General features: G+C 44.4%; 1 protein-coding gene across 1 annotated transcript in view; it reads right to left on the minus strand.

The window, feature by feature from the left end:
* CTDP1 (CTD phosphatase subunit 1) overlaps positions 1-24027 on the minus strand; it is a 105037-nt gene that overhangs the window by 20990 nt on the left and 60020 nt on the right. Inside the window, exon 12 of the mRNA XM_066579458.1 lies at positions 15960-16129. Within this exon, the coding sequence (XP_066435555.1) occupies positions 15960-16129 (170 nt within the window). The remainder of the gene's footprint in view (positions 1-15959; positions 16130-24027) is intronic.

The raw sequence follows: 24027 nt of genomic DNA on the forward strand, positions 1-24027 counted from the left end.
GACACGTGGACAAGCACAGGCGGGCAGGGCCACTACATCTCCCTGACGGCACATTGGGTGAATTTAGTGGAGGCTGGGACAGAGTCAGAGCCTGGGACCGCTCACGTCCTACCCACCCCCAGAATTGCGGGCCCCAGCTCGGTGGTGGTATCTGCGGAGGTGTATGCTTCCTCCACTAAAGCACCCTCCTCCTCCTCCTCCTCCTCTGTCTCACAATCAAGATGTGTTAGCAGCAGCATGTCGCCAGCAGTCGGTGTCGCGCGGTGTGGCAGCACAGCGGTGGGCAAGCGTCAGCAGGCCGTGCTGAAACTACTCAGCTTAGGCGATAAGAGGCACACGGCCCACGAACTGCTGCAGGGTCTGACACAGCAGACCGACCGCTGGCTTGCGCCGCTGAGCCTCCAACCGGGCATGGTCGTGTGTGACAACGGCCGTAACCTGGTGGCGGCTCTGCAGCTCGGCAGCCTCACGCACGTGCCATGCCTGGCCCACGTCTTTAATTTGGTGGTTCAGCGGTTTCTGAAAAGCTACCCACGCTTGTCAGACCTGCTCGTAAAGGCGCGCCGGCTCTGCGCACATTTCCGCAAGTCCCACACGGACGCTGCCACCCTGCGCACCCTGCAACATCACTTTAAGCTGCCAGTGCACCGACTGCTGTGCGACGTGCCCACACGGTGGAACTCTACGCTCCACATGTTGGCCAGGCTCTATGAACAGCGTAGAGCTATAGTCGAATACCAACTCCAACATGGGCGGCGCAGTGGGAGTCAGCCTCCTCAATTCCTTTCAGAAGAGTGGGCCTGGTTGGCAGACATCTGCCATGTCCTTGGTAATTTTGAGGAGTCTACCCAGGTGGTGAGCGGCGATGCTACAATCATTAGCGTCACCATTCCTCTGCTATGCATCTTGAGAAATTCCCTGCAAACCATAAAGGCAGCTGCTTTGCGCTCGGAAACGGGGGCGGGGGAAGACAGTATGCCGCTGGATAGTCAGGGCACCCTCCTGTCTATTTCTCAGCGCGTACAGGAGGAGGAGGAGGAGCATGAGGAGGATGAGGAGGAGGGGGAAGAGACAGCTTGGCCCGCTGCTGACGGTACACCGGCTGATTGCCTGTCATCCTTTCAGCGTGTATGGCCTGAGGAGGAGGAGGAGGAGGAGGATCCTGAAAGTGATCTTCCTAGTGAAGACAGCCATGTGTTGCGTACAGGTACCCTGGCACACATGGCTGACTTCATGTTAGGATGCCTTTCTCGTGACCCTCGCGTTGCACGCATTCTGGCCACTACGGATTACTGGGTGTACACACTGCTCGATCCACGGTATAAGGAGAACCTGCCCACTCTGATTCCCGAAGAGGAAAGGGGTTCGAGAGTGTTGCTATACCACAGGACCCTTGCGGACAAGCTGATGGTAAAATTCCCAGCCGACAGCGCTAGTGGCAGAAGGCGCAGTTCCGAGGGCCATGTTGCAGGGGATGTGCGTAGATCGAGCAGCATGTACATCCCAGGCAGTGCAACAGTCTTTAAGGGCCTGGCCAGCTTTATGGCTCCCCACCAAGACTGTGTCACCGCTCCCCAGTCACGGCTGAGTCGGCGGGAGCACTGCAAAAGGATGGTGAGGGAGTACGTAGCGGATCGCACGACCATCCTTGGTGACGCCTCTGCCCCCTACAACTACTGGGTGTCGAAGCTGGACACGTGGCCTGAACTAGCCCTGTATGCCCTTGAGGTGCTTGCTTGTCCTGCGGCTAGCGTGTTGTCGGAGAGGGTGTTTAGTGCGGCTGGGGGAATCATCACCGATAAGCGTAGCCGCTTGTCAACCGACAGTGCCGACAGGCTAACACTCATCAAGATGAACAAAGGCTGGATTTCGCCAGACTTCTGTTCTCCACCAGCGGACAGCAGCGATACGTAAGCAATACGTAGGCTGCACCCGCGGATGGAAGCTACGTTCTCTCTCACCATCCAAAACGGGGACATTTGTGCTTCATCAATCTGTGTCTAATATTCCTCCTCCTCCTCCTGCTCCTCCTCGTGAAACCTCACGTAATCACGCTGAACGGGCAATTTTTCTTAGGGCCACAAGGCTCACTCAAATAATTTTTCTGAACAATTTTTATAAGTTTCAATGCGCTTAAAAGCATTGGAACTTTAACTTGAACCAATTTTTCGTTACACTGGGCTGCCTCCAGGCCTAGTTACCACTTAAGCCACATTAACCAAAGCGATTAATGGGTTTCACCTGCCCTCTTGGCTGGCCATGGCCAATTTTTGGGATGTACATTAGTACTGTTGATACAGCAATTTTTGTGGGCCCTCGCCTACAGTGTAATCAAATTAATTTTTAGCCCACCTGCATTACAGCTGACGTTACCTCAGCTGTGTTGGGCAATGCAATGGGATATTTTTGTGTACCGCCGGTGGGTTCCAGGGAGCCACCCATGCTGTAGGTGCACACTGAGTTTTTACTACATCTGTACACTTCTAAAGAACCCGTCTGACTGGGGCATGCAGTGTGGGCCGAAGCCCACCTGTATTACGCACGACATTACTACCTCAGCTGTGTTGGGCAATGCAATGGGATATTTCTATGTACCGCCGGTGGCTTCCTGGCACCCACCCAGGCAGTGGGTCCACAGGGAGTTAAACCTACATGTGTCCACTTGTAAAGAACCCCAGTCTGACTGGGGCATGCAGTGTGGGCCGAAGCCCACCTGCATTACGCACGACATTACTACCTCAGCTGTGTTGGGCAATGCAATGGGATATTTTTGTGTACCGCCGGTGGGTTCCAGGGAGCCACCCATGCTGTAGGTGCACACTGAGTTTTTAATACTTCTGTACACTTCTAAAGAACCCGTCTGACTGGGGCATGCAGTGTGGGCTGAAGCCCACCTGTATTACGCACGACATTACTACCTCAGCTGTGTTGGGCAATGCAATGGGATATTTCTATGTACCGCCGGTGGCTTCCTGGCACCCACCCAGGCAGTGGGTCCACAGGGAGTTAAACCTACATGTGTCCACTTGTAAAGAACCCCAGTCTGACTGGGGCATGCAGTGTGGGCCGAAGCCCACCTGCATTACGCACGACATTACTACCTCAGCTGTGTTGGGCAATGCAATGGGATATTTTTGTGTACCGCCGGTGGGTTCCAGGGAGCCACCCATGCTGTAGGTGCACACTGAGTTTTTAATACTTCTGTACACTTCTAAAGAACCCGTCTGACTGGGGCATGCAGTGTGGGCCGAAGCCCACCTGTATTACGCACGACATTACTACCTCAGCTGTGTTGGGCAATGCAATGGGATATTTCTATGTACCGCCGGTGGCTTCCTGGCACCCACCCAGGCAGTGGGTCCACAGGGAGTTAAACCTACATGTGTCCACTTGTAAAGAACCCCAGTCTGACTGGGGCATGCAGTGTGGGCCGAAACCCACCTGCATTAACCCTTTCCAGTCCACTGTCTGACCTGTGAAGACATTAGGGTTTAAGGCTGTACAGCTCCGTTGTTGGTAGACGTCCGTCGGGGTTCTCTTACTGTATATTGCCAGCCTCTCTGCTGTCGGAGCCTATCCTACGTGTCAGCTCATGCAGTACTGGCTTTAGCCAGCATATAGCGCCGTTGTATAACAGCAGAAAAAGAGTAAGCCCCCTAGGAAAACCATATACAAATTGGATTGGAAAGGGTTAAGCACAACATTACTACCTCAGCTGTGTTGGGCAATGCAATGGGATATTTCTATGTACCGCCGGTGGCTTCCTGGCACCCACCCATGCTGTAGGTGCACACGGAGTTTTTACTACATCTGTACACTTATAAAGAACCCCAGTCAGACTGGGGCATGCAGTGTGGGCCGAAGCCCACCTGCATTAAGCACGACATTACTACCTCAGCTGTGTTGGGCAATGCAATGGGATATTTCTGTGTACCGCCGGTGGGTTCCAGGGAGCCACCCATGCTGTGGGTCGACAGGGACTTCACAATAGGGAGTTGTACCTGCCTGTGTCTATGAATTAAAAAGCCCGGTCTGACTGGGGCATGCAGACACCTTGACAGAATGAATAGTGTGTGGCACATAGGTTCCCCATTGCTATGCCCACGTGTGCAGCTCCTGATGGCGGTGGCACAGGATTCTATTTATCATTGCTTCTGTACAGCATTGTGGGCTATCGCTCCGCCACTTTTTAAAGAGGGTCGCTGCCTAGCCGTGCCAACCTCTGCAGTGTGTGCCTGCGGTCCCTCGTCATGGCAGACGCAATTCTAAATAGACATGAGCGTGGTGTGGCATGAGGGCAGCTGAAGGCTGCGCAGGGACACTTTGGTGTGCGCTGTGGGGGGGAGGGGGGGCGGTTGGGCAGCATGTAACCCAGGAGAAGTGTCAGTGGAGTGTCATGCAGGCAGTGATTGTGCTTTGTTGGAGGTAGTGTGGTGCTTAGCAAAGGTATGCCATGCTAATGAGGGCTTTTCAGAAGTAAAAGTTGTTGGGAGGGGGGGGGGCCCACTCTTGCCGGTATTGTGGCTTAATAGTGGGACCTGTGAACTTGAGATGCAGCCCAACATGTAGCCCCTCGCCTGCCCTATCCGTCACTGTGTCATTCCCATCACTTTCCTGAATTGCCCAGATTTTCACACATGAAAACCTTAGCGAGCATCGGCGAAATACAAAAATGTTCTGGTCGCCCATTGACTTCAATGGGGTTCGTTGTTCGAAACGAACCCTCGAGCATCACGGGAAGTTCGTTACGAATAACGAACACCCGAACATTTTGGTGTTCGCTCATCTCTAGTCATCACAGGTCCTTCATCTCCAGTGCTGTGCTGCTTCTGATCCTTGTTGTATGGAATGAACAATGTATGTAGTAGTGCTATGTGTGTGACGTGCATGTAGCAGAGCTGTGTGGCTGATTGTGCCACCAGAAACACTGGTACTATAATTTCCTAATAATTGCTAGTCACTTTATATTAATCATGAAGCCACTGTGAGAACACAGTATGGGGACACAGATTGGTTTAAGATCGGCAAAGGCATCCGACAGGGCTGCATCCTCTCACCCTTCTTGTTTAAACTATATGCGGAAGAGATCGTGTGGAAAATGAACCTAGACGAATTGGAAATCAGGGTTAAAATAGGTGGCAGAAACATCAACAATCTCTATTATGCAGATGACACAACTCTGCTTGCAGAAACAGAAGCCGTCTGAAGCAGCTGATATGGAAGATTAAAACTGAAAGTGAAAAAATGGGCCTCTACCTGAATTTAAAAAGACAAATTATGACAACTGCAAAAAAAAAATGGCCAAATTTAAATAAAAATCGACAATAAGGTCAAAGAATGTGTGCGAGACTTCATCTTCCTTGGCTCAAAAATGGACCAGGCTGGAGAATCTATGCCAGAGATAAAACGTAGGATAGCATTGGGGCGGAGCACGATGCTAAACATGGACAAAATCTGTAAAAGTATGGATATCGGCATAGCAACTAAACGCAGAATAGTTCAAACCATCGTATTCCCCATAGCATGTATGGATGTGAAAGCTGGACTGTGAAAAAAGCTGATAGAAGGAGGATTAATACGTTTGATCTGTGGTGCTGGCGAAAGCTGCTGCGTATACACTGGATGGCGAGAGTAACAAACAGAGAAGTCCTGAATCATATAAGACCCGATATACCACTGGAGGGGAAGGTGGCCGGACTCAGACTCACGGATTTTGGCCATGTAATGCGAGCAGAGTCATCAGGAAAATCTATAATACTTGGACAGATCAGTGGCAAAAGATGACCCGGCTGCCAAAGGACACGATGGCCGATACTGTCAAAGCTGATACTGGTATGGATATCACACAACTGAAAAAAGCAGTACAAAACCAAAAAACATATAGGGAAGGAGCCTTTAGGGTTGCGAATGACTAAACGGCTATCAACAACTTATCGTATGGGGCAACGCGTTGGTACCATAGTAGCATGAATGGCATTACCAGGAACTTTGCCGGGTTTAGCCATTGATAAGTGGGGTTGTTCCTTTCGAGACAGTTACTCTGCTTTCAGGCCGTGACTGCCAGTCTGCAGTTAGGGATAGTGATAGAACATATTTCCCCATAATGAACCCTGGCCTGTCACTAGATGATTTTTCAGAATCGTAATATATAACACACCTATGGATTTTACTGCTGCCTGGTATGCCCTGGAGGTTTAATATGTTATATTTTTTGGGAGATACTTTATGTACATTGCTTGTGATCTCTATTCATCTTTGTTTGTGATTTCTATCTAGCTTTGATCTTGGCTCCTTCCCATTTGGTTGGTTTGATGTTTTTAGCTTTGTATTTTGGATATCTATTTTAACTTTTATAAATAAAACTTCTATATTATTGGTTTTGCTCCAGGTTGTGCTGCTGTGAATTCAGTAGAACGGGTGGTGACCCTCGCATTGGCTGCAGCAGTCACAGGAATCTCCGGTACTGCTGCACTAAAATCCGGAGTCCGCAGAAGGCTAGATACATCTCCGCTTGTTATTTTACCCCTGGAGGTCTTATTGAAAAGGGGGCTGTCCAGTAACCAGACAACCAGTTTAACCCTTTCCAATCCACTGCCTGACCTCTGAAGACATTATGATTTAAGGCTGTACAGCTCCGATGTTGGAAGACATCCATCAGGGTTCTCTTACTGTATATTGCCAGCCTCTCTTCTGTCGGAGCCTATCCAACGTGTCATTTTATGCAGTACTGGCATTAGCCAGCATATAGCGCTGTTGTATAACAGCAGAAAAAGAGTGAGCCCCCCAGGAAAACCAGGATACAAATTGGATTGGAAAGAGTTAACCCTGCCTTAATATATTTAGCAACCTAAACTACGAAACGGATCAAAAGACTACAGTCAGTAAAACATTTCCATTAACCCCTTCACCGCCCGCAGACGTTTTTTAATGACAGACGTTAAGGGGCTTGTAACTGCAGCTGACTGACTGCACACCACCAGTCGGATGCTCAGCTCTATAGCATAGTTAACTAAGAATACCAAGTTAAATCGCAGTAGATTCTAACCGCTGAAATTAACATTAAACCTGAAATAACACTGACAAATGGAAAATTTATGATAGTATAAGTTAAATATTAATCACTGCACTTAACATTATGAATATTGAATGGCGTTTCTAGCAAACATTCCCACAAATTGCATTATTTTACAGATCATCAATCAACATTTAAATTGCTCTTGAAGTGCGACACAAGACTAAGCACAAACTAACAACCTCATGCTCATTCTGGCTTTTTAATCAGATCTACAAGTTTGCAAACAGTCCAGGAAACTTGTTAGACCAGATAATGTACAAACTGCTTATGTCCAGTTTAGACGGGACGACAGTGTCTAATGACCGCATGAGCGCCGATGTCACTGCTAGATTGCAAGCTTTTACACGCAGCGAGAATCCCGCGACCTAGTGACGTTTTTTTATGCGAGAAGTGAACGAATAGCAAGGTTTTTTTTGCATTAACACGGGACGATTATCACTCAATTCCGTTCATTTAAACGAGGTTTGAGTGATGCTTATCCCATGTAAAGGGCTTTTTAGATCATTTTTTCCGCTGTATGTCAATGAGGGTTGCCAATACCCCATTTATTTGCATTGTACAGTATATGGTTACCAAATTTTAGAATGGATTTAGAAACATAAAAGCAGTTAAAGGCCAAATGGTTCATCTGAACGGCTCAAGTTTTAAGTAGAATGAATAGATTAATATTGTAGAATGCATCGGTGAAAGCAGATAAATAAAGCAATGATCGTAGTCCATTAGAGTTGTGTAAAGAAAACACAGGCGCTGGAACCACTATGCAAACAGGACATTTTCAAAAATTATGATATGTTTGTGCCTGCTGCCCTTTTCGCATTCTAAAAGCAATGGAATGGAAAGTGTCTGTAGCGCTCCGTCCTGTGCGGCAGCAGAATGCATACAGCGGGCCCTGAACTTTGTCAAAACTCACAAAATGTAATTCCAAAGACGCTGGAGCTGAATAATCTGCCCTCTACTCTCTCCCCAGTACATGCGGACAAATACGATTACAGGCTCTGAAAAACAGCTTGTGCCAACTAAACAACACGATTACTATGGCAATCTGCCACAATCAAGCAATGTTCCAGATGATGACGAAGGTAAAAGGTAAAGACACTTTCTTTATAATATATCACTTTCAGCTTTATAAATGTTCCTTGCATGAATCGCACTGTTCAAAGTTGCCATATTATCGTATGCTTTAGGATTGAGTTGTGGAACTTTAATTTTCAGTAAAGGCGGACTTCGATCATTCTTTCCGAGAGCCCTCCAACTGGTCTGTCCTTACATTACTTCAGTTATCGCTCATCATAGATATGCCTATCTCAGGCAGGCTTAAATTCACCCAGGCTGGGTTCACACAGGGCGGATTTGTCACGGAAATTCCGTCCGGAATTTTGCTGCCGCAAATCCGCATGCGGCCGCTAATCCCGGGATTAGCCAGCCATGTGGATGAGATCTGTGAAACATCTCGTCCTCATGGGACGGCCAATCCGTTGCGACGAGGTCGACAGAAGCCACTGCTGCAAATTCCCCGGTAGCAGCATGTTAGTTTTTTTTTTCAGTTGCGGCCGCAAGAGAGATTTTTTTTTTTTTTTTACACTATTATGTTCGTTCTAGCCGCAGGAGGGCGCATGTCTGTTCAACTCTTGCAACCACTTCTATACTTCCATGAGGGTTTTTAGAATGTAACTAGATTCTCTCAATGCACAGACAGTACATTGCTTTCAATCCATTTTAAAATTGGAGCCACAAAAGATTAATCCCCGGCATGAAATGACTTCTGCTAGTTTGTATGAATAAAAGGGATTATTAACATCTATTTTACATAATGACATCTTTTTGATCCCTCCAATTATGCTGCTTTTGCTTTGCATTAAAAGCATAAAGCTGACAAATGAGGAGTTTAAGGTCTACTGCTTTAGTGGAATGAGACAGAGGAAAGGTTTTGACTGTTATAAAGTTATAAGAACATTTTGACTTTAGAAAGTTAGGTCCAGAGAGAAGAATAATGAGTTCCATTAGAGTATGCGCTCCCATCTCGTGTGTACGCTGCACATTGTCTGCTACAATGGCACAGTATATTACCGTACAAGCAAGGTGGATTAGACTTAAAGACATCTCATCCACATTATGGAAAATCCCAAGCGTTAATAACCTGTGGTCAAATATCAACTTGTGCCGCGGATCTTCACTGCGGAGCGGGAGGGGTGTGTGTGTGTGTGTGAAGTGAATCGAGCAGTAGGGGGGGGGGGGGGAGATCTATAGCAGGTTTGCCATCGCAGATCATATCTCCTGTGTCGACGTACTCTTAATGTTGCAAAGAACTGTTCTAAAGCCTCAACTTCCTTATCCTTAAAATTTGTGGCAACAAGGATAAGTATTGTAAAGCTTCATCCACGAATACATTGGTTTCCATACAACTCCCAGCTAATTCTGCTTTGTAATATTCAGATATTACTTATCTGCTGTTTTCAGCTTTGAAAATGAATTTACTTCCGAAAAAATAAATGCTTTCGGCACATTGTATACTTTGAAGCCGGCAAAATCTTACTATGTCAGTATTTTAGCCCCACGCAACATATTGAAACTGTCAGCTTAATTTTCAGTTAACACGATCTACAATTATAAAAGGACCAACATATGGCCCACTACGGCATATGGAAGACAATTAGGGAAGACCTCCTCTATGCTGGTTGACTTGAGCCCTCCATGTACTGCATGGGAGGCCGTACATCTCAATGGCTGCCATTGAAAATACTGTAATGCAGAGTTTCCCACCCTTTTCAGGCTTGAGGCACCCCTCAAGGGGCACCAATACCAAAAAGGGCGCGTGTTCATGAGTCATGGCTTATTATGACATTATTTCACCTTCGATATTCCGAGCACCCAACAACCTATATTTAACGCAGCACAGCTAGCCTTTTCCGCATCACCTGACCAGTGACGCTGAGCTCACTAGAAGCGCCGAGAGTGGTGAGTGGGAGTGCAGTATCTACTGAAATCAGCTGCTGATGGTGCAGATTTTGACTCTGTCATTTGCCAAAATGCTGCGGATTTTGCTGCAGAAGTTTCAGCTGTGGATAATCCACAGCATTTCTGCTAGATGTAAACATACTCTAAAGGCTAGGTCCACATGGGCTGATTTGCTGAGGAATGTCCACTGTGGATCAGCAACGCAAAGTCTGGCTCAAAGACTGCGCCATTTGGTTCAAGTTTTGATGTGGGTTTTATCAGGTATTTTTGTGCAGAATTCACCCCCTCATTGAGACGAGGTGAATTCAACAACAGAAACTGCGATAAAATTGGCATGCTGCAAAATTAAATTCCGTACCGCAAATCAACTTCCAAAACTTCCGTTTTGTGCGGATTATTTTTGCAGCTCGTAGACAAGATTTTCAAAATCTCATCCATTTTGCTACTACTGTAAAAGCTGCGGAATTTCTGTGCAGATGGTCCCCATGTGGACCAAGCCTAAAGGTGGTTATTAGGCAGTAGCCGCTGGGATACAAGGTTGGGGCGGAAGTCCTGCTCCGACTCCTGTATATTGGCCAACACTCGTAACTGCAAGTTCAGCTCTATCATTAAAATGAATGGGAGCTGTGCTTATAATTACAGGCTGGGGTCCCATTGGTTTCCCATGCAAAATCTGTTTGAGATAGGAGCCTTTTACCACTTTTGCTGCCAGCACAATTTTTATTTTCCTTTTTTTTCCCCATTAGATCAAGTACTTAGAAAACCTAAAAAGTGAATACTACCAATACATTTTCTGAGAGGACACATTGTGAAAATAACACCTAACACATAATCATTGGCACCCTCACGTAACTTTGCACCCAAGTGTAAAGTTGTCTAAGTAGACAATAATTCCTATCCGTAGATGAAGGGCCCTTTTACACACAACGATTCACTCAAAAGCCATCTTTTCAGCGATAATCGTCCCGTGCAAATGTGCCCATCTTTCACTTTTCTGCCGAATGATGGTTTAGTGTTCATCATAAAATCCATCATTTGGCAGAAGAACTGATAGCAGGCACTTCATGCTGTGTTCTCCGCGGGAAGCGCTAAAAACATTTTCTCAGCTGTCAGACCCCCGACAAAACAAAGGGAATGTATTCAGAGAACAGACCACCTGCTCCCAACGGCTCACATGCATTAATAAGCTACTAATTGGCATTAGTACCGATTAGTGGTTCATGCAAAATGATCACTCAAAAGCCATCTTTTGAGCGATTATCTTTGCGTGTAAATGGGCCCTAACTCAAGCACAGCCTTGCACATACAACAATTCCTAAATGTAAAAACTTTGCACAAATACAGGGCACATATAGTCTCAGATTAGTAAGGGTTGTTGGCATGAAGAACAAGTCCTCCTGTATCCCCACCAGGATCACTGGAGGCTTTGCAGGAGTGATGACCATAACAATCGTTCTTCCTGATCTCACTTGTAGCTTCTCCTGTCCCCAACAATGTCAGGAAGTAAAACATTCCATACTAATCTCCGACTTCAAAGGAGCACTGCGCCCCAAATATTGTGCCTAGAATACTGATGCGACTTGAACACTAGGATCTCAAGCTAAATTTCTAACATAAGGCCTTATTATGGAGCCATTACTACAGCCATAATAACCGAACCCACCCAAAAACCCTACGGTGACCCAAATTCAGGAGGCGGAGGTTCAGAGTTTGTGTTTTTTCATCCGTAATACACTTAAATAGGAGTGCAATTTACTAGTCTATGAAGCCTTTCCTCTGGCCAGAGAAATTACTCCTGATTCTTTGTAACCTTAATATACTTTTGCGATTGATGTACTCAAAAAGCCCATTCTTGCATTTCTGGCAATAATAGACTATCCAGCATCAATAGATATACCACAATCAAAGACATCCACATCACTAATGGAAGGCTGTAACGAGAACACTGGAGGGGGACATCACTCAGCAGGTTAGATTACAACGATGATTCATAGCTCTATATATGGTCATATTACATAGGCGATGTGGAGGAAACCTATACTGTCCAAGGGTACGTATGGAACGGGTGATTCGTGAATCCTAATCTACTGCTGGAAGAAAATAAAAGTGGTTTGTAGCTGAGAGAAAGAAAAGAAAAACTAAAAACAGCCAAAAATGGTCTTAAAACTGTTTGTCTGATTTGTGCAACTGTTCCAAAACATCGCTTATTCTACAAAATAAATAAATAAATGACACTGATACAAGCTGCACACCGTACTGTTATCCCTCAAGTAATGAGGCACAACTGGTACTTCTAATTAAACCATCACTTCAGTAAACGGGCAATGCCTCAAAACATGTATTAATCAAAAAGCAATCCAAGGAAAACAGAAGGATTCTTCCAGTAGCGGTGTGACTCAAGAATATTCATGGACGGGCAGAACATACCCCCTTTTTGCAAGATTTCTTTCTTATAACCTTTATTCCATGTTCTAAAGCAAAAACAAGTGAAAAAAAATCATAAATAAGTAAATTCCATAAATTGGATATAGAACAGCAGCACTTGCAACTTCAGTGGCTTTTGGCCTTTAGTACGGATTGCTTGAAATGTTGCATATATGAGGTACATTTTTAGTGACAGCTTGGCCTTGGACGTAACCCTCCTATATGGTAAGTAGCGGTTTACTCATTCAGTTGGGTCCTAGATCGTGAAGGGGGCATGATCTGAATGATGGCGCATATTACTACCGGCAGGACAGCGTGTGGCACACTCCCTCGTTAGCCGTGTTTCAGATATTATAGTCCAGTTAAAGGGAACCTATCATCAGTTTGGCGACTATAGAACCGCCTACACCAATAGAACAATAAGGAAGTGCATTTTTATTAAACGAAGACCCATGTCACATGACAGCATGCGCATTGGTGCCACATTTTTGCGCATACGAAATGGCCAATTAGTATAACCCATTAGTGACCACCCTATCGAGTTTTTACATCTTGCCGTTGCAGGACGTGTATGGAGGGACATCGCGCTGCAATCTCCCTCTATACATCGCGGGTGTCAGCTGTTTCCTACAGCCGAAACCTGCAGGCAACAGTCCCGACAAGCCGCGCAACGGATCAGGCTGTTAACCCTTTAAATGCAGCTGTCAAATCTGCCTCAAAGTGCTTCAAAACATTTAAGTAAGTACGGGGGCTTTAGAGGGGCTCCGTGATGGATTCCGCTTGCAGAGCCTGTCACAGCCGTGTGCATAAGGCCTTAGGATTACTTTCCGGGTTTTAAAAATGGTATTTGTATGTTTGTTTATTAGATTTTCCTTATACAGTTTACCCATTTGATATTTTTACAATTTCAGTCTAATTAGTATCTTGATTAAACAGGGGGAATAAACGCTGCTCTCCAAAAGGAGAAATATTAACCCTTTCCGATCCAATTTGTATCCTGGTTTTCCTTGGGGGCTTACTCTTTTCCTGCCTTTACACAACGGCGCTATTTACTGGCAAAAGCCAGTACTGCATGAGGTGACATGTTGGATAGGCTCCGACAGCAGATAGGCTGGCAATATACAGCAAGAGAACCCATATGGACGTCTTCCAATATCGGAGCTGTACAGCCTTAAGTCATAATGTCTTCAGAGGTCAGACAGTGGATTGAAAAGGGTTAAGGGTGTAGGGAGTCTTATGTAGAACATGCTATGCCCCCAGGAAAAATCCATGGAAATGAGTGATCAACTAATCCTCCATAGCACCAATCATTGGAATGGCAGCTACCCTATGAGTCAATATCTGAGCTTTGAACAGACGTTCTTATATGACTAGGGATGTAAACCAAATCTGAAGATCCACATACATACAGCTGTTTCTAGGCTACTGCCCCTAAGTGTACAGCAGGATACTAGGATCAAATCCCATATTGCAAGGCTGTTTGGAAATACTAGATTTCTAAAGAAATGCCCCACTGAGTAAGGCTGAAAAATTGCAGTTCGGCAAATAAAGGTTTGACATTTTACTTGCTGCAATGTAAGCAACCTTTGGCATAGACAAAGAAAACATCCTATGAACATTGTAAAAAAACGGTGCTCAGTAATTTAAACGTAGTACCCAACTCATGACAATGTACAAGAACTTTCACCAAAAAGTGTACAGAAGTCCAACTTTGCAACTAAATTGAAAATAAGAGTCAGCGAGGCCTCTTATGAAGAATAAGATTTGCACAACACTGAGGAGAAATTTTAATTTCTTCTATGCAAATGTGTTTTAGTTCTTCAATATTTCTGCGGTGCCTTGCATGCTACGCCCTCTTCCGGGTGGTACCCCGATAGGGTTATGGTCAGAATTCTGACTAGGACATTTTATAACACCGCATGACCATTTCAACCATCATCTAGTTGATGTCCTAGTGAGCTTCGGGTCATTGTATTGTTGCATTATCATGGAATTTTGCCCTCACATTCTCCTGTGAAATGTTTTCATACACCTTACAATTCACTGGTCTCTCAATGATCACAAGCTGTCCTCCTACTAAAGCAGCAAAGCAGCCCCAAACCATGAAACCGCCTGCATTCACAGTTGGGATGCAGTCTTTGGCATTTATGCACAGTCGTCTTTCTCCTAAAATTATAGTATTGTGCGTTTGAGCTAAAAAGTTTCACTTTAGTCTAATCTGTCCATAGAACATCATCACAGAAACATTAAAAAGTGTACCTAACTTTTCAGACAACTTACGCTCTTTAATAGCCTCTGTGTGTCTCAGCAATTACTTTCATTAGTTTTTTTTTGTTTACCACCAAAAATCAAGGCATTTAGCTTCCCTAGTAACTGGAAGGTTTATGACATTTCTCAGCTGTGGGAAGATCTTCTGACCACCATAACTTTAATGTTTGCATTGATGCAGCTTTGTGGAGACTTCCTTTTGTCAGGAAGACCTGCACATTCCCTTAGTACCATTCTGAGGTATATGAGTTTTAAATGACTTCGTCTTACCTTCTTTTGGAGAGAGGGTTACCAAGAAGGGGCAATGTTAGCATTGTGTATTTTTTCTGACACCGTTCTTCATGCAGGATAAATTATGCGTTATGTTAATAGATTGGAATTTACGGATGTGGCAATACCAAGTGTGTTTATTTTAAGAATTATTGGAAACTTTGCCTTATTTTTACTTTTGCTTCCAATTCCTTAAGTGGACAGAATTGACAGTAGCATTTAAATAGTTAACAGCTGCTGAGCCTGCTTCATAAAGACCCTGCGCACACCTATCGCGGTACGGGGGTAGTTGCCAAGGGGTCAATTGAAACAACTTTTGTCAACTAGCTCTTGGAGAAGTGCCTAACACAGGGGTTCACTTAGTTTTTCTCCCTGCCTTGTGGATGTTCCCCCAAAGTGCCCAATAAAAGACATGAAGGCCTCATGTCCACTAGCTAAATGGAATTGCGGATTCCGCAGCGGATTTTGCCCATAGGGAATCATTGGCCATCCGCGGTCCATTAAATTGATTTTTGCACCCGCGGATGGCATTGTAAAAGAATTGCGTTTTTCACACGCGGGAGAAAAAATGTGGCATGCTCCATTTTGCCGCGGATCGGCAACATTGCTATCACTTGGTAGCAATGTGTGCGGATATCTGCATGCAAAAAAAATGCCATTTAAAGCAAATCCGCTGTGGAAATCCGCGGCAGATTCTGCGCGGTTTGTATTTTTTGAGTGGACATGAGGCCTAAGGGTACAACCTTTGTGTTATTAGTTTAGCTGGGTTGTGTTCATTTTCAAGTCCCAATTATAGGCAAAGCAGACATTTTAATGGGAATTCAATGCAGAAAACAGGTAATTCCAAAAGAGTCACTAACTTTTTTTTTTCTTACAACTGTATACAGGAATCTTCAACAAAGCTTGTCATGTAACATCTAAACTGCAATAAGTGCTACGAGCAGCATACAAGGGTTAGTGCACTGACCGTGGTGTGCCGTCCGAGAGGCTCTGTTCACTAGATGAAGACGATTCCGTTCTGCCTTCTGCGATTTTCTCTGAGCTCTTTTGTGTTGTATTTGGTGGTTTTTTAACTTTTACAGACTTCTTTTTCTCACTATCACTGTCATCACTGCCTTCCCCCAAAATGTCATCAACCTGAAAGACACAAGGTTTTTTAAAAGAGGATTACTAATCTTATATTTCAAAGAACAGAAGTAAAAAAAAAAAAAAAGAGGGCCAAGTCTGGATATATGGCTAGATAGCTGGTCACCAGGGAGGGTCAGTAAGGGGCTTATTCACATCAGTACTGTCCGGAGCCTTCTTTGCAGATTTCCGTTAAATACATGATTTCCGTTAGACACACATGATTGGAATACAAGCCCTAAAGGATACAACTTATTTATAACAAACAGACCTAATAAAAGGGGAGGAGGTATTGCGTTGTATGTTAGGAAAGCATCATCTCCACAGAGATTCAAGCCTCAGAGCATGGGAGCTCTGTAGAAACGGTCTGTAGTTCTGTAGAAACTAACCTCTGACCAAGCTAGTAAGTATGTGTCCACCAGGACTGAAAATATTAGGTGGGCATTCGGAGGGGGACTTAAAAGCACAGCAGAGGGCACCATAACTATGTAACAGCAATATCTAAACACAGGAGTATTGGATATAAATGATTTCAATTGGAAAATCATCATGTTTCACTCTATCTAACAGAGAAATGTCATATTTAATTACCCTTTATTCTTGCATCAATGGCTTCATACAATGATGTTCTATTACTATCACTCAGCTGTGCATTTACCCATGGACACGAACTGGATTACAGTAAAGAGATTAATAACTTAAATGGCCTGATGTGATGCAGCCACTTATCACTGCATGAAAAGCACCCATACATGTCAATCACACTAATGGATCTCTAAAACGTGAGAGCGTACCGCCATTAGACCTACGACGGAAGGAGGCGTTTGTGAGGTCGTTGATGAAAATGAGTCTTTTCCGGACCATCTTTAGGAGTTCTATATACAAATCTATTTTACACTACTATTTACTCATCCTTGCTCTCATTCTTCTCTTCTCGGACATGGGAAATACAGCCGAGCAGCTACCAGTTAGTCCTGTCTGTAAGCAGATGGTCGGGGACCGTAGAGAATGGCATAGCGGGCTGCAGGTTATGCACTGCTGACATAAGGCACTGGCACAACTTATTTCCTCAACAGCCTCAAGTTGCTTCGCATTTCGGTTATGCTGGCTGCTTTCACGTGTCAATTAACCAAGATACTATCTACATACAAAATGTGTTACCAGGTAGTTCTGTAAATCAACAAAACTCTGGTGTCACAAAATGTAGATCCACGCTACCACATAGAAATCCGAAAAAAACACAGATGGGGTTTTTTTTACTCACCTGGTGCAAAGCGGGATCCCCAGGTTTGGGGAAATAACCCACTTGCACCGATGATCCCCGGTCGCCTATAGAACTAAAGATGTTCCTTTGTGCAGGATCCCCGAAAATCCTTAAACTAGGAGATGCAGCAGAAGAAGAAAGCCCCAGTGGGTGTTGCACCAAACAATGGGGGAGAAAGCAATAAAATACAAATAAAAAGCTCCTTTTGCGCTCTTTCTTTGGGGTCTTGCGATCCAAAAAAGGGAAGCTGGCAAGTCTCCACAGTACGTAATAAAGTATATTTAATTGTACATTTAGTACATAAAAAACATATAGGGCTTTTGCAACGCGTTTCGGCACTAATATCAGTGCCTTTTTCAAGCATGCTGTGGAGACTTGCCAGTTTCCCTTTTTTGGATCGCAAGACCCCGAAGAAAGAGCGCAGAAGGAGCTTTTTATTTGTTTTTTTATTGCAAACCTCTGGTGTGTAATACTTATGGCATGGCCAAGATGTAAGGCCTCTCTCACACAGGCGTTTGCAGAAACGCAGCGTTTTTCAACGCTGCGTTTACTGCAGATTCCGCCCAGTTTCAGCAGCGCTGGCATGCATTATGCCAGTGTTTTGAGCACAGTTGAAAACGCAGCCAAGGCTGACGATAAAAAAAAACAATACTTACCAAGCAGATGGAAGCCGCTGTCGGGACCTTGTGAAGCTGGCAGATTGCTGTGATTGGCTCAGCTGGCTGTCATTCAGCCAGTCACAGCAATCTCTTGCTGGAGGCGGGAACTTGAATGAATGGCTGTGATTGGACGCATCCAGTGCTGGCTGCGATTGCTCTGATTGGCTGGAGTAGGCTGAGTGACACCCGGCTGAGCCAATCTCTCGCTGGAGGCGGGGATTTAGAATCTCCATTACCAGCGAAAGTTCCCTGGCCAGCTGACAAGTCCCGAGAGCGTTGCGGGGGACAGCGACATCCCCTGTAAGGTGAGTATTGATTTTTTATTTTATTTTTTACTCCGGCAATGTAGCTAGGGTGTTTAGCGCTGCCAAAAGCGCGGTACCAAGTTGTGCCACGTTTTGGCAGCGCCGAAACCGCTGCCCATTCATTTCAATGGGCAACGCCGTGCTGAAAACGGCCAAAAATAGAACATGCAATGCTGTCAAAATGTAGCGTTGAAGACGCTGTATTTTGACGCTTGCGTGAGCAGCCCCATTAAAATGAATGGGATCGTTGTACAGCTTTTAGTGCTGTGCTGAAAAAGCAGCGCTAAACTTTGTACAATAGCGCCTGTGTGAGGGAGGCCGTGGCATTATGATGCAGAACCGTATTTACATTTTCTTCAACATGCCGGTGACCTTTGCAACAATGTGCTATATTCTTACGTTAAACAAATTAGAGCTACAATTCAGATGTAAGAAGTGCAATGAATATATAATTGAACCCATCAAACCAGCATAATATCAGTTATCATAAACTACGCCCCTACATAATAAGCAGACAGGTACTGAACAGGGTATTGTGAAATATGTAGATCACAACACTAAAGATTTCAGCTCACACTGCAAAATATCTCTCTTAAAATGTAAATCATGTAATAAAAAATAGCAGATAATAGCTGAAGCCCCGGCAGCACAATGAAAATGTATGTATAACCTAATCATTTATATGCACGCATCATAACTCTTCCCAATATATGCGCTCCTGATACAGGACATCAAAATAACGGATAGCAAAGAAAAATGTGCCAGAAAAATAGAGAAACGTATGGAAGAAAAACGATGGCGTCTTCCTCCTATCATTCCAGATTAGCACTGGTGCATCCAGCTGGGAATACACACAACTCACATTTCTGTCCCACTTCCCTTGCGTGTGCCAAGGCCATATTCGATCTGCCCTATTTTGTCCAGGAAAATGCCAGAAGGCATGATAGAAGCCGGATGGACCCCATTAGTTCAGCACCATGTGATGCAGTCATATGACGGATCTGCTAGGACAGGGATTCAGTTTTCCTCTTCCCATAACAGATCAGGAAGTCGGGAATGCTGATGGAAGTCCAGCAGTGGTGTGAATGTCCCTCACACAGTCTTTTCCATTTAGAAACTTCTCAAAATCGTTAGAAATTGCACCATAGTGTAGATTTCTGAGCTTAAAGTACATTTTTTTGCAAGCTCAATAAGCCAAGATTTTTTTATGGTTCTTGTAAGGCACCGCTACTGAAGCTCACCACCCCCAATGAAAGCCAACATTGTTCAGCACTGGGCACTACCATATCTCAGATTTGGTAGAGCTGCCCATCTGTGAAATCCCACTAGGCAGTTCTTCTTTGCCATTCTATAGCTGTAAGTCACCCCAACCCATTCTTTTCTTTCCTGTAGGTGGTGCACTGGATTCTACTGTCCTTAGTACACAAACTACAGGAGACATCATTATCTCTATGGAAGTACTATAAAGTGAGACGTCGTCATTCCTAAACTTGTCTATACCACACTAGTACTCCTATTCTTAAATGAACCCTGGGCATAGAGATTGTCCGAAGCCACCAATTCCAGTAGTACCAGCTAATGGGTATGGCGGCCTTCGGACACGCCCTAAACGGCAGATGTTGAGGGAGAAAAAGACTGGGTAGTCTCATTTTAACCGCCTGAGGCCTCAGTGGCCATGGGCACACATGGATCCCCAGTGCAGGATCCTGCAGCAGTTTCCAGCTGTCCCGCAGCCATTAAGCCCAAAAAGACATTTTCTCACGTGTCCAAATGCAGCGTCTTTTCCGTCGCAGCCGGATCTTCTTTCCTCTGCACCGCGGATGCGTCGTGCTTTTTTTTTTTTAATCTCCTGCTTTCCCACGGATCCACAGCACAGCCACAGCGTTATCCGCAGATCGGACGGCTTCCACTGAGTTCAATAGAAGCCCACAGTGCGTGAAACCACAGAAAATGGAGCATGCTGCAATTTTTATCCCGCACGCCGGGATAAAATGACATCCGCAGGTATTTAAATACCTGCGGATAGCCAATGAATGTCTACGGCCAGATTGATCTGCGGATTATCCGTGCGGATTCCACAATTCAACCTTGCCCGTGGACATGAGGCCCAATCCCTTTGTGCTCGGGAGATAAACGGCTTCCAGGCACCTCTCATCACACGTGTGCTTGGCCAAGCACGCATGTACATGGTGGGAGTGAGAAAGATACCGGTTGGCTAAATGAGCTTTTGGACAACAGCTATGTGATACGTACTGTCAGAGTCACCGCGCTGCACTTTAGCTTTTGGGTATAGGGGTTTTTTTTCTCACCATCATCTTTGTATTTTTTCATTCTACCCCCTTTTTGATATAAACTGCGTGTTTGACAGATTTAATAATGAAGAAAAAAAAAGATGTATAACAGTTGCACGGCGAGGTGCCATGGCATTTCATGACCAAAATTAATTTGGTGTAAAGAAAAGTTTACGTCAATGCTAATGTCACATTTTTCAAAGTGCCGTTTTAAAATGCTTTGTAGAAAGTCACTCAGCAGAGTGTTATTTACAGAAGCATGCTTTTACTTGATTTAACGCAGTAGCTTGCTTCATATGCAAATGCTATTTTGGAAATGTCTGCACAACTTATACTTTTTGAACGGTTAAAGAGGATTTACACTTAAGGCCTCCTGTCCACAGGCGGATTTGCATTGCGAGATCCGGAGCAAGAATCCAGCCCATAGCATGCTATGGAAAAACGCGATTTCTGCCGACAAGGAGAAACAGATTGAGATTTTCCGCTCACGGGAAAGAAATCGCAGCATGCTGTGATTTTCCCCAGGATATGCACGCCTGGCTGTCAATGGAAGCCATCCGTGCTGCGGCCATTCTGCAATCATTGCGGAATGGCTGCAGGAGCCCTGTCATCGCTATGGTGACTGCAACCTCTCAACTGCACACGTGTCAGCTGGCACAGAACAGGAGGCCACGTCATCGCCATAGCGATGGTGCAGCGCCCCCTGTACTATGCCGCTCGGCACATTGGCAGCATAGGAGAGGACGCCGGAAGGTAAGTAGGCCTGGCACTGGGTCGAACTCTGCTGCAGGAACCACACATGCGGTGTCCAACCTACCTGTGTGCAGGCGGTCACGCAGGGGTCACAGAGTCAAACTCTGCTGTGGGAATCCCGCATGCGGGGTCTGACCCGCCCGTGTGCAGGAGGCCTAAAAGCTATACAGCATTTTTTCTGTCCAGTTACAGCTGACCCTTTTGCAGCAGCGATAATTGGATATGCCGCTACAATGTAGGTCAAATTACAGTTCTCTCAAACTGCCAACTTGTTATTCACCGTATATGCCAAGTCACCGGTTGTCATCAGATGAAGTGCCTTTATACATAAAACAAATCCGTGGTTTGACAGAAAGAAAATGTGGGTGGGGATCTCACTGGCATTTCTGTCATGCTTTCTTAGCCTTCAAGGCGCATCATTGCTGTCCTGTGACCGCTCACGCCAGTGATGCATCAGGCCGTAATGCCCATTATAAACGTATATGTCAATATCATTTACATTGGCTGATGTGGCTTTAATAGTGATAGTATTTACAGTGGCAGAGTCAAAAGGTCAAAGACAAACAATACTTTTATCATTCATCTTCTCGCTATTCACGCTGCTCCTCAGTTAAGACTGCTTGGAGATAAAAGAAACTATTGTCCTAACTGACCAGATTAAAGGAGTCCTTATTTTTACAAAAATGAACCCCCAAAAGCATTGAAAAACTGGCAAGTTTCCAAAGGAAATAAATGTTTTTTAAGATAAAAATATTTAACTCTGATGATCCAAGTTTAATCGTTTGTATCCATTGAAAACGTGACTATTTCTCACATTTTTATTTTCAAAGCGTACAATACAGGCCTATTTTAAACATATATCAAAAAAAATAAAGATCTCTACATTTTCTTGAAGGGTGAAATACATATATACGTATAAATAAAAGTTACCAAATGAGATGGTGGGTGTAGAACAGCATCGAGGAGAAAGTAGCATAAAGCCAATAATTATTTTGTGAAAGCATTAAAACTAATTTCAATAACAAGGTTATATTTTAAAATGAAACATGCTGTTCCTCGCTTATTCAGCTATTTTTAGGCTCAGTACAAATGTAGGCGCTCAAAAGTGCCGCCACAGGATACAGAAGTAGTTCTCATTATTACCCACTCGATGCGTGGTCAACTGTTCTGTACTGCACACCCGGAGCAGAACGCGCCCCTGCTGTGTACTCTTTGTGCAGAACATATAGGTAAACTGTCAAGACAGGCAGATAAAAAGTGCCCGGAAATGACAAGAAGAAGAAAAAACAATACACAACATTAAGCCCAAAGGGCTCAGCTCTCTAAATGCCACAGGTAAGGGAGCTGTGGAATTGTGAAGGCTAATTGCTCACAATCATAGGCATATACACATTATTTTTCCCTTTTATCCCATGAACAATCACTTTCTTAAGAATGTAGCCGGCATGTATAGTAGCTCTTACATTACAGAACGCTACAGAATTACAGAGGCTGGCAAATTCTGTCACTCCACACTTTGCCTCTGCTGATTTTGACAGAACAGATGGAATAACGACGGCAAGAAAACTTTTTGAAACGCTTCACATGTACAACTTATAATGAAGATTAAAACAAAAAGGTCTTTCATGTTCCCAGAATCTCCCCCAAATTTACATGCAAATACTTCAATAGTCCTAATTAGAAGAGTAATTAAAATTTGATGGTGTGCTGGCTCTTCAACCTCAAAATAGAAATGTTTAGGGCATTTAACTATAAATTATAAATCAATAGTTCTAAAAATCTCCAGAATTACAACAGATCTAGCCATTACTAATGTCACCAGGAAACAAAATGCTTTAAAAAAGGTTCCCCATTAAGGAATATTTTATGATTCTCTCTCACTTGGTAGAAGAGCCAATCCGAGGAGACGTTTTTTTCCCTCGATCCGATTCTATTCTAATATAGCAAATCCAATAGCAGATGTACAACGGTCTAGGAGTACTTGGGCTATGGTACCCAATATGGTCAATTTCAAAATATTTAATAAAACAATCCTGGAAAAGCTAAATTTAAAGAAATAATGGAAGCACTGGGTCTTCTAGACTGAGAACTGCTTTTTTTTTTTTAATATAAAGTTTTTCAAGCATTTTTAATTTTTTATTTTTTTTTAAAGCAAAGTGGACGTAAGAATGGGAAATACAAAAGAAGAACTTGTACTTATCCTCCTGCTGTATCCAAATCCGGCTTTGGCTCAAAAAATTGTAGAAGCACTTTAAAAAAACAAAACAAACCAAAAAGTGTATGAAAAGTATCCTTAAGGGTGAACACCCACTTTTTTTCTCCACTGCGCTGCGAGAGTAAAGGAAAAGTCTCGCAGTGCGAGAAAAAAAACCAGCATCACGTCGGGATATCGCCAGTCTTTTCAATGGGGCCAGCGGCAGCAGCGCTAGTCCCATTGAAAAGAAATGGAGAATGCGGCGGACTTCTGCCACTTCCCGCGGGGAACGACATGAATTATTTATAATAAAATGTTGCTTTCTTAGGACCTTAGGCAAAGAACCCAAAATATATTGCTATTGTCATGTCTGTCTCCTGAGACCTGTGGTTCTACAGGTGCTCTGGAGTTCTCCTGCTTGGGTGTGGGGGATTGAGCTGGCTG

Source organism: Eleutherodactylus coqui, chromosome 9 (genome assembly GCF_035609145.1).
Source record: "Eleutherodactylus coqui strain aEleCoq1 chromosome 9, aEleCoq1.hap1, whole genome shotgun sequence".
Classification (NCBI taxonomy): domain Eukaryota; kingdom Metazoa; phylum Chordata; class Amphibia; order Anura; family Eleutherodactylidae; genus Eleutherodactylus; species Eleutherodactylus coqui.